Source organism: Mesoplodon mirus (assembly GCF_964341445.2).
Source record: "Mesoplodon mirus genome assembly, chromosome: 7".
Lineage (NCBI taxonomy): Eukaryota > Metazoa > Chordata > Mammalia > Artiodactyla > Ziphiidae > Mesoplodon > Mesoplodon mirus.
This window is the reverse complement of record NC_138983.1, coordinates 8,316,162-8,327,819: the sequence shown is the minus strand read 5'-3', so window position 1 is coordinate 8,327,819 and position 11,658 is coordinate 8,316,162. Positions and strand designations below refer to the sequence as shown.

General features: G+C 57.0%; 1 protein-coding gene across 2 annotated transcripts in view; it reads right to left on the bottom strand.

The window, feature by feature from the left end:
- Positions 1–10,852, bottom strand: part of MACROD1 (mono-ADP ribosylhydrolase 1) — a 151,608-nt gene extending 140,756 nt beyond the window's left edge. The window contains exons 1-2 of one of the 2 annotated variants that reach the window (XM_082626426.1): positions 10,262–10,852; positions 116–217 (exon numbers count right to left, since the gene is read on the bottom strand). In XM_082626426.1, coding sequence (XP_082482552.1) covers positions 116–217; positions 10,262–10,559 — 400 coding nt within the window. In that variant the 5' untranslated portion in view covers positions 10,560–10,852. The remainder of the gene's footprint in view (positions 1–115; positions 218–10,261) is intronic. The other variant, XM_082626425.1, reaches the window with a different exon arrangement.
- Positions 10,853–11,658: the final 806 nt, after the last annotated feature.

The following is an 11,658-nucleotide window of genomic DNA, read 5'->3' as shown; positions in this document are numbered from 1 at the left end:
CATAAATGCTGCCGCCATTCTCCCTCTTGGCCTTGTCTTTATGATTCTCCCAAGATATGGGCCTGAAAGGGCCACACACCACCCAGACAGCTGGGCCGCCCAGCGCAGGGCCTACCTTTTGCCGCCTCCTTCCACGTCGGGATCTTCTTCAGCCGGACGAAGTCCCGGCAGAAGTAATGCTCCTCCCGCTGCTTGTCACTCAGGCCCTTCAGAAACGCTGCAGGGGCGGGGGGTGGGGGGTGGGCACGAGAGTCAGGCGGGCAGGGAGAGGAGCAGTCCGGGGGGCCTCCCCACCGCCCACGGGTCTCCTGTCCTCACGGGGATGCTCGCCTCATCCAAAGAAGCTCTGCATGCCCATCCTTCCCGCAAGCACATGGGGAGGGGCACGGAAGGAGGGTCCCCTAGAAGATCTTGCTGTGCCCTCTTTGCTAGGAGGGGAAATTGAGGCCCATGGAGGTGGAGGGTGTCTTGCAGGCACCACAGACCTGAGTTCAGAATTCAACTCTGCCACTTTCCAGTTGCGTCCACACCTCTGGGTCCCAAATATCTTCAAGACAGCCCTTGTAGACTAATTTCAAGCTTACTCATACATGCTAAGACCAGGCAGGTCGGCGGCACTGAATCAGTTACATCATCGATCAGTTACATCATCATCGTCGTTATTTGTAGGCAGCAGGACACAGGGAACCAGGACACCCATGCTCCTCAAAGAGCCACAGGACCAAGCGGGTCTGGTGCCCATTTGTGACAAACCCCCTGCATTGGCAGAGGGCTCCCCGCGGAGAGATGCCCGCTGGGGTGAGTCATGAATCAAGGGAGTGGCTGGAATTGTCCCCATTTTACAGATAAAGAAACAGGCTCAGGAAGGTCAGGAAGCCACCCGTGGTCATACAGCTAGTGAGTGGGAAGCCAGGCCCCCATCCACTCACAGATTCTGGGTCCACCCAGGCTGGTTCCCCTGCTGGGCCTGGTCTTCCCTTTGGGTGGCCCCAGGCAGGGAAGCCTCTCTCCAGAGCAGCAGTCCAGGCTCGCGGCTCGTGGGCTCCCCCTGCCGGCCTGAGACCACCAGGGCAGCCTGGCTCTCAGCCCGGCCTTGTCCTCCTCCACCACACACTCCCCAGATGGAGCAGCCCCCAGTGACCACCAGGGGAGGGGGAGACAACAAAGAGGAAAGACCACAGTCAAGGAACCCAAAAAGCATCAGAAAATGTGCAGAGGTAGGAGGGCAATTAGAGGGGGTAGGGGGAGAGGTAGGGTCCGCCTGCTGGAGCCTTCTGTGGAAAGGCAGAGACAGACAGATATTCAAGAGACAGGTGGGTCCCCCACATGTGCCTTTGCCCCGCCAAAGTCAGTCCATCCAAGCCTCTGCTCCTCAAGATGCCCGAGGAGCCTGGAAAGGGCCCCGTTCACAGTCCAGCTCAACACTGTAGGGAATTATTACCAAAAGCTCGTTACACCTTGAATCTGCTTACATCAACTCCAGATCAAGATAGAACCACACTCTCCGGCAGCCACTTCCCTCCCCCTTCCCTAAACACCCATCACACGCAGGTCCTACACGTGGTGCTGGGGATCCAACCCCCAGCAATGCAGACGTGGTCCTGGCCCTCGTGAATTTATAATGCAGCAGGGGAGACAGAAGCTGACCAGGCTTCACCCAATCAAGCAAGCAATCCAAATTCCAAGTGCTATGGAAGGGACGCTCGGGGACTGGGAGAGGAGGTAGCCGGAACCCCAGTCCAGGGGGGCTTAGCAGAGACTGGGAAGAGGACTGAGAGGTAGCCAGAGTAGGGAAGGGTGTTCCACCATCCGGAACAGCATGTTCGAGGTTCTGGGTGGGTGCAATCCAGGGTGTGGGGCAGGCGGCAAGCACAGGGGGAGAACAATGCTGAGGGGAGACAGGGGCACCTCGTCCCAGGGGCACCCAAATCAGATTAAAAATGCTTCCACCAGGTAGAGATTAAGAATTCCCCCATAGCAGTGCCATTCTCATTCTTTCTAAGAGGCAAGGGTATGCAGTGTGGATGGTACCCAGCATGGATAGTCCCCTCTGTCACTAGAGTCCCTGGATGCTCAACCCATTTCTCAGCCTCCTTCTCAAGGGTCTGCCCTCCCCATGATCTGAGAAACAGGCCAAGAGCTCCTACTTTAAATGCTCCTTTCTTTGTGTGTTGGGGGGGTGGCGGTGGGGGGATGGTGCTGGTATTTGAAGGAACTGAAGCGCTTCTCCAAGCCTTGCTTGTCTTCTTCTGTAAAATGGGGGCACAGAAAGCTCCCTCGCGTTAAATAAGAAGCAGAACAGGCTTAGTTGGGCACAAAACAAAGCACTCAGCTGCCGGCAGACGGTACCACCAAGCAAAGAACAGGCTCGGCTCCATCCAGAGTCTGCCTCTCCCTGGCAGTCTGAATACAGATCAGTCAGTTAACAGATATTTACTGAGCACCCACCATGCACCACACCTGGGAGGCGAGGTGAGGTCTGGGACAGCTTCCTGGAAGAGGTACCCCCAGTTTCTCTGGTCTGCCCCAGGAGCTGCAAATCGCTCAAGAAACTCCTACCAACCAAGCAGAGGCTCCCTCTGAATTCTTCATCTTCCCCAGGTGGCCACTCCAGCTGCTCCTTTGGAAGTGGGTGCCCCCTCCCCCTTCTCCCTCTCCCAAGGCTCCTCTGTTTGTCCTCCCGGCCATCCATCCAGTGGAGGCTGCCTCCCCCTCCCACCAGGGCGGGAGCACCCCCCACACCTGCCCATATCTCGTTCTCCCTCCCTCAGGTCACTGGGCACGAAGGTCCTTCCTCCCAGCCGAGGCCGCCCAGCTCACCTCCCCAAGGGCTCACTCCTGAGGCTCCCCCTCCACTGGACTGTCCTGCCTGCCCTCAAACACCTTCTGGTGTACCCCGGCTTTTAAAACAAAACCCTCCCTCAACCATGCATTCCACACGCTGTAGCTGTGGCCAAGTTTCTCTGCCTCACTCCACTGTCTACACGCGCTGTCTCCACTTCCTCCTCCCCCCGACCCCACCTCTCCATCAAGGCCAAGGTCAGAGGCACCACACTGGCCACCTGTCCTTATGCAGTGGCCCTTCCTGGCTTCCCCTGTACGCTCAGCACCCCCAACCCCTTCTTTCTTCTCAGGACCCCCAACTTCCGATCCCAGGCTGCTCACTGGCCCCCCTTTTCAGCCTCCTTGCTGCCTCCCCTTTTCCTTAATCTACACCCTCTCCCTGGGTTTTCACATCATTCGAAAACGCTCATGATCCCAAGGCTGCACCTCCAGCCCCTCACCTCTTCCGAGCATCTGCTCCCCAAGGCCCACAGCCTGCTCTCATCCCCAAATCCTCTGTGTGCAGAGCTGAACTTCTGACCTCTCTATCCTTCCTCCTTCTCAGTGAACGGCCCCAGACTTTGCTGGGGCCCCAAACCAAGGGTCTTTCCTTCCTCTTCTTCCCTCTTCCATCCATCTGCAGGCTGTTAGATTTATCCCCCCAACACCACAGACACCATGCCTTCTGCTACTCCCACCAGGGCTAAGCCTCCGTCATTGATTGCTCCCTAGACCCCTGTGGAAGCGCCTCCCCCCACCCCCCCCCGCCAGCTGACTCCCTGTGTCCACCCTGTGGTCTGTTCCTAACACAGCAGCCCAGAGATATTCGGGACAGAAGTCAGATAGAAGCTGTCTCTCTGTGTGAAGCTCAGTTCAAACTCCAAGTCCTTGCCAGGGCTTGGAGAGCCTGCCTCTTTCCCAACCTCCTCCCGTGCTACCCTCCCCACTGCACTTCACCCTGCCCACAGCCCCTCAGCCTTTCAGTTCCCCCAGCAGCCAAGCTGTTTCCCGCCTCAGGGCCCTTGTACCTGCTGTGCCTCCTGCCTGGTCTTCCTTTACAGTTCCCTCCTCACTGCCCTCCCCCTCCCAGAGCAGCTGCCTCCCCTACCATCTGTGCTTTGCTTGACCTTGGCCATATGGGGATATGTCACGTTTATGTTGGAGTCCCAGCACCTGGCACAGCATAAAGCATGTGTGAGTGTCCCTGGGCATCTGTGGGATGACTCAATGAACCAAGGAGCTGAGACCTGAAGGTTGCGGGCAAGTTTGCTAACAGAACAGGGTCTTCCGGGAGGAGGGAACAACGCGTGCAAAAGCCCTGAGGTCGGAGAGAGCATTCGGGTGGGGAAATGGAGAGAAATCTAGAACAGCTGGATGGGAGAGCAAAAGCAAGGCTCTGGCAGCCTCCCCCGGCTTGTCTGAGGCGTTTGCTGGCCCACGGCCCGGCCGCTGCTGGGGTTTTGATTCCGCTCTTGCTCCTTGGTCCCCCCAGGTTTGGGCTCATGACCTCCCACCATCATGTTCATGGGCAAGGTGCTCACCCTCTCAGCCTCAGTTTTCTCATCTCTAGAATAAGGACAAGGCCAGCCTTCCGTGGCACCCAAGCTTGCTGTGAACAAGAAGATTGGCTGCGAAAACACAGAGGAAGCTGTCGAGTGCAATATACACATCAGATATACTCACTCCTTCCTGTGTGTGAAATAAGAAGGCCCAAAGAGAGCAAACGAAAACAAGACAAAATTTGGGAGGGGAAACATTATTTTTCCAACTTGGGGCAAAGCAGGCTCAGGAGCTTTTTAAGTTATTTGGGTCCCCATATTTATCATCTTGCACAACTGTGACCAAAGGCCCCCCTCCAAGGCCTTGGCATGTCCAAGTGCCGGTACTCAGAGCTGGCTGGACCTGTGGCCAGAGTGCAGGCCCATACTGTGACACTGGAGGGGCTGGTCAGCCAGAGCCCAGACCAACCCCATAGGACTCCCAAGACCGGAGTCCCTCTGGCTGGGGCAGGCCCCAGGCACCCCACGGAACTAATCTGGGATGCCCAGAGATGGCTCAGGTCCCCGAGCAGACACCACCTGGCAGATGCCACCACCTTGCTTTACAAAATCAGTAGAGCAATCGCCCTGGCCACAGGCAAGCAAAAGGAAGCCAGGGCGGGACGCAGCCCAGGGCTCTGTTCTGCACTGTCCTCCCCAGTACCCGAAGTCTGCTCTGAGTGACCCACAGCCCGCGCAGTCCTCTCTCTCCAGCAAAGACCAAAACACGACTCTGCTTCCCGGAGACGGCAAAGAAAGACCATCAGAGCTTCCAGCTCAGCTACCGGTTGACGAGGTGCCAACCTTGAGGACACCTGTCGGCCTGCCCTTCCGGCCTGTGGTCCCCAAGCGCACACCTCTCGAGGCCAGTGTGTGGGGTGCCGTGTCCTCACTCATCTCCAGAACAAGGCTGCAGCCTGACTGACCCCAAGGAGCTACAGGCTGCACTGCTCTCTGATTTATGGGAAGGAGAAGCCAGCTGAGGACCGGAGGGCTCTCTTCACAGCCTCAGCTTTATCATCAGCGGGGCCGCCCCAGACCCTCCTCACTCGCTCTGGGAGGAGGAGAAGCAGGACCCTTACGGTGGGCATATGCCCCACGCATTTATAACACACGCTACCTCCCTCTGCCAGAAGGACAGGTGCCGACTTAAAGCACAAGTGAGTTTTATTTTTCTTATAAAAGATGTACAACATACGTTTTAATTTTCTTTCCTTTTTGGAGAGGCGAGAGTATTTCACAGCTCAGTGAGACAGGTGCTGTAAAAGGATGTTTGCAGTAAATTTTGATGGAGAGGTCTGACCCCAGATGAAGCTTTCAGCGGCTCCCGGGCACGAAAGCCGAGCTGGAGGAAGCAGGCTGTGTCAGAACCATAAAGTGCACCGGGCGAACGGGAATTCAATGATGTGTTTAAAGAAGTGTCTTTATGGCACTTCACAAGACGGTGTTCGGAAAGGTGAGGGCAGGCTGGCACGGAGGGAGGCTCCTCTTCTGAAGAAGGGTGGGTGGGCAGGGCTGATAACAGCTGGGCTCTGGGAACATGGCGGTGGGGGCATTAATCACTTCTCACTGTCCCCCAAGAGCACGGGCTCGCTAAAGCCTCTGACACGAGCAAAGGGGAGACGGCAGGAGGCACGTTGGAGCTTTTCTGCTCTCCCAGACCCCCTCGCTTCTGGCCGCACCGGGACGTGCCAAGGCTGCTTCCCAGAAGACAGGTGGGAGAAGCCCACCCAATTCCCAGGTGTGCCTGGGAAATTTTCTGGTTCGGCAGTCGAATCAGATAAATCATCCGCTCTGCATGAAATCCCACAGGGGTTGAAATCTGTCTTTGCCCTGCCCCATGCAAACAGGCTGGAACACATGAGCCGTATCCTGAGCCACAAGGGAGAGGAAACAGGGCTCAGGACCTGAGGGTCAGGGTTCTAGCATTTGAGACCATGGGGAAGACAAGTTTATATAAGCCCAGTGTCCCCATGGCCAGCACAGGGCAGAGAGAGGAGATAGACCCGAGGGGCGACAAGGGATGGGGGGCATTGGGGGGTGACAAGGGAGGGGGCGCTGGGGACCCTTTGGCCACTGTGTACAGAATGGTTTCTAATGTGATCCCAGCACAACCTACAAAATCGGGTGCTGTTGGTACCATCTTACAGATGAGGAAACTGAGGCTCAGGGAGCATGGAAGCAGTGGTGCCAGGGCTGGCCACGTCTGATGACACCAATGCCTGTTCTCTTTTTCAGCACACAGCTCTGCCCCTACCGCAGGTCAGAAGGAGGATCTGTGCCCTTCTCCTGGAGGCCAGGCCCCTCCTGTGGTGGCAAAGCCCCCAAATACCCCAGTGCCTGAACTTAAGTCCCCTCACACCCAACTGCCTTACAGTAGGACTGTTTCCACGATCTTCTGATGAAAAGGCACAACCTGGCGGGGGTGGGTGGTAATGAGACACTCCAGAACTGAGGGAATTAAATTATAGAAATTAACCCCTGGCCAGTGAAATCAAATACTGCAGAGGTCTCTCAAAAAGACTGAATGTCTCCTAGCCAGGAAGATCAGCCTGATGGTATTTACTTACCTAGAGAAAGAATAGGTCCACAGAAAGAACAGGTCCACAGAAGTGGGCAGTCAGCTTGAACCCAGGAAAAAGAACCCAGGCAGAATTTGGCTATCTGTCCAGAGGACTCGCTGGGCCATGGACTGAGGCATCTGCACCTGGGGCCCAGAGCAGGCACTCAACACTGAATTTGTACTGGAACACTGAGCAACCGCCCAGGGAAGGGCATCCTCAGTGGGTAGGCGCACCCCTGGCAGGGAAGCTTGCCCAGCCTGCCCAGGGCAGTGGGATCAGCTTCCAAAATCATTCAACCAGCTCCCTAGTTGAGAACACCTGCTGGTGAACAAACTTAAGACTATGAATTGGCTTCCATATGGCTTTTCCACAGGGAGAGGAGGCCCTGCCCATGTTCACATGAGTTTCCAGACCCAGAGCTATTACATTTCCCCAGTGTGAACTGCACTTCAACCCTCTGAACTATACATCAGTCTCTTGTGAGTTTGGTTACTATGTGCCAGTCTTTGAGAGAGGATCATCTCAGGCATAGACAAGCATTTAGAGGCCTATGTAGGTATACCCCCAACAGAAAGATGAGCACATGTCCATCAAAGACATGTACAAGGATATTCACAACAGCTTTATTCCCAACAGTCCCAAACTGGAAACCAAATGCCCATCAACAGGAGACTAAACTCTAGTACATCCACACCATGGACTATTACACAGCAATAAAAAAGAGCAAACTGTCGTTACACCCAATAATGTGGGCGAATCACAGAGACATTAGTAAAAAGAACCAGACACGGCGTATGCCTCTGGTGATATGAAGTTCAAGAAGAAACAAAATGAATAGATAGAAAAATGATTAGCAGTAAGGGGTACTGATTGGAAAGGGGCTCAAAGGAACCTCATGGGGCAATGGCAATGTTCTACCTATTGATCAAAGTAGTGGTTACACAGCAGTATACTTAGGTAAATGAACACTGATTGTAGGAATTCCCTGGCCGTCCAGTGGTTAGGACTCGGCGCTTTCACTGCTAGGGGCCCGTGTTCAATCCCTGGTCGGAGAACTGAGATCCTGCAAGCCGAGCAGCGTGGCCAAATAAATAAATAAATAAAGGATCAAAGCTTGGACCCCAATCAGAGGCAGAATCCAGTTGAGGCAGTTCCTTAGTGTGGCGGTTTTAAAAATATGCCCCAAATTCTTTGATCCTCTTCCCTCACAAAGGTGGAAACTAATTTCCCTCCCCTTGAATGTGGGCCAGATGAGGCATTTGGGCAACAGCCATCTCACAGGAGTGAGCCATCTGGGAAGGGCTCACCCCACCCCTAACCAAGTCCCCGCCAACCTCCTGAGAAACCCTGAGCCTGACCACCCAGCTAAGCTACTCCCAGCTTCCTGAGCCTCAGAGACTGTGAGATAATATAAATGTTTGCTGTTTTAAGCCACCAAGTGTCTGCGTAATCTGTTATTATGCAGCAATAGGTAACTAAGACACAGAGATGTCTCTGTGTCTCACCCCCACAAACTACCACCTAACGGCTGCTGGGGGGCGGGCAGCTTCACACCTACTGCTGGGGTTCCTGGGGCAAGCCCACCCTCCTCACACTGCCCCCTGACTGGACACTGGCACTCAGGCGGCCCCATCAGCCACGGCTTCTTTGCAGCACTGACCTCTACCTGGCATTGTCTCATTGCCTTGATCACATCCTCTACTCTTTCTTCCCCCTAAGCTCCATGAGGGCAGGGTCCTTGCCTGTCTCCCCAGCACAACAGTGCTGGCTACATAGAAGGCACTCGATAAACATGAACTGAATGAATGGAAATCCCAGCTCCTAGCAGAGAGCAGCCTGGGAATTCCTGACCCATCAGCTTCATGAGGTCTGGAAGTTTTCAGTGGCACCCAGGAATGGGAGGGGCGGAGAGCTGGGTCCTAGAAAAAGTGGCAGCTCCAGCACAGGTGCCTGGGCCCCTGGCCTCCCCAGCTCTCTTTCCCACCACCCTGGGTTACTGTTCTCTGACAGAGAAGGGAAAGCAGGGCTCCCTGTGGGGACAGTCCCCGTACCAGGGGGCCTGCCCCCCACTCCCCACCCTGAACGGTGTTCTGGGGCCAGGGCTGAAGGGCTGACAAGCACTCCTTGTGTTCCCGGAGCAAAGTCAAGTGCTTCCTGCTGGTGCTTTAAGATCCCAGTGAAGGCAATGCAATTCATGACAGTGGTTAAGTCATCTTGAACTCTACCTCCAACCCCAAGAGGATGCTTTCCCCTTGCCCCCAACCACAGCCAGCCCTAGGCCTGCCTTCCCAACCCCATTGGCTGAACCCACTTAACCACAAGGGCCCAGCCAATGAGCTGCTATCCCTGTTCTTTTGAACGGGGATCCAGCCCGAACGGTCGCAAGAGCCCAGGGAGCAGGTCCTGAAGGGCAGGGGCAGCTGGACAGGCAGCCGGGTCTATTTGGGGCTCTGCAGGTCAGGTTGCCTGCCTTCCCTGCTCTATTCGGGCCCAGAGTCCAGCCCTGGGATTCATGCCCACCAGGACTCATGCTCTGCCCCAGAGCGGGAGGAAATGGCTTGACTCCTGTGTATGGGGGGTGGGGGGAGGGCGGAGGGGGCGGTGGGGGGTCACTGTTCTCATAGGCACAACGCCCCATCTCTGCCCTGCCCCGCAGCTCCTCTGTCCTGTGTCCCCCAGGAATAAGGCAGAGAGTGCTCACAAGTGTCCAGAGGCCAACGTTAAGGGCAAAAGGGCACCAAACCACGTGCCTAGAGATGCAGGCCCCCCCCCGTAGGCGTGGGGGGAGGTGGAACCGGCCCGCTCAGGGAAGCCACTCCTTGTGGCTATCTGATCCCACCAGGTGGGATGCCAGCCCCAGAGCTGTCCCCTCAGCCCATTCCCTGCCACTCTGCATAAAATGCCACCCCTTGAGAAACCACACTATGCAAAACCCGGGGAGTTCAGAGCCTACTGTCAGATCCTGAAGCAAACTCCAAGTGACCTTGGCCTACTGGCTCTGGCACTGGGCCTCAGTTTCCCTCGTGCACAACAGATTAAGGTACTAGGTCTTGGATGCTCCCTGGGGGTGCCCAGCAACACATTTCAATGGCGTGAGGCCACCCTCCTCACACTGCCCCCCACTGGGGACCTGAACCTGGTCGGGGCAGTGAAGTAGTTTATGGGGCTGGGCACATAGGGGGCGTGGCTGTTAATGAGGGTCCATACCGGGGCACAGGACCTTAACTTCCCCACTTCTCTGGGGTGGACGAGGCTGCTGGTGGGGTGCTGTCCAGCCGGAGAAGGCCCACGTAGGGCCGCCCTCGCCCCTCGCGCCCCCCTTCTGCTTACACTTACATTTTGCCTCCTTCCAGTCGGTGGAGGTGCTCAGGTCCACCTTCGCCGCCATGGCCAGGGGGGCCCAGGTGCGCACCCCGGCTCTCCGCCCCACCGCCGCCGCCCCCCAAGCCCCAACTCCCGCTGGGGTCCGCCCGCGCGGGTCGTACGCGCCCAGGGACGCCGGGGGACCGCACGCAGTGCTGCGGGTCCGCTTGGCACCCGCCGAGGGGCCGGGCCAGGGGCGCCGGGCGCCGAGCAGCTGCCCCGCCGCGCGCAGCTGTGCCAGGCGGCCGGACACTCGGCTCCGCAGAGACATGAGCGGGCGGCGCGGGGCGGCTCCCCGCCCACTTGGACTCTATTTACGGTGCTCGGGGAGTCTCTCCCTTATTTACTCGGGAACCAGGTGACGCGTGCCAACCCGCGGCGACCTGCTCAGGAACCAGCGGGCCGCGCGGCCAGAAAACCCAGGCGCGCCGCTGGGCACCCTGGAACTTGTAGTCCGGCCCGCTGACGGGCCCCCGCACTCGTATACACACGTGCGCGCCCCGCCCGGCCAGCGGGGTCGCGCTGCGCCTGAGCCCAGCTCTCGCAGGGTCGCGCGGCCGCCGTGCGCCTCCTCTTGGGGCTGGCTCGGCCGCCGCCAACTTCCTGGTGGGAGGTGCCTCCCGCCCCCGGCCCCGCCTCTGCCCCTCTGGCCGGGCGTACTGAGCCGAGCGCGGCTCCCTGCGGGTCACCCGGGACCCACCCCGCCCCCAGTCCCCGGGAGCCGCGCGTCCCCGCCGGCGGCGGGGAGGTGACGAGTGGCGCGAACGGGTACGTCCGGTTGGGCGACTTTCCCCAGACCGCTGCGCTGCTCCTTCTTAGCCGGCGGCGGCAGGAACCGAATCTAGAGCAGCTAGGGAGGCAAAGGTGGAAATCGTGTAATTTGAAGGCAGAAAATTAGAGTTCCAAGTGGCCTTCTCGGTGGAAGAATTGGGGTGATTTTTTTCTTTATATTTTTCCTAATTTTTTACAAGGACTATAAGGATGGATTTTAATATAAATATTTTAATGTCTTTCTATACCATTTCATTATTTGATAAATATGATACTGGATATTTTGTTTGTTTTTGGCTGCCTCCCGTGGCTTGCGGGATCTTAGTTCCCCGACCAGGGATTGAACCCCAGGCCCACAGCAGTGAAGCGCAGAGTCGTAACCACTGGACGGCCAGGGAACTCGCCATAGTGGATATTTTTTTAACTTGGGACAAGAAGCCAGGGTTCCAGAGAAGGTTTTAGCGCCAGCTTTGCTCGTTCTTACTCGGGTACACTGGCCCCTTGTACCTTGCTTCTTGAGCTGTATGTTAGGAAGACAGCTCTCAGGTCTGACTGGTTGCACACCTGCCTTGTGCTCCAGGCCTCTCTGGCGCTGAGTG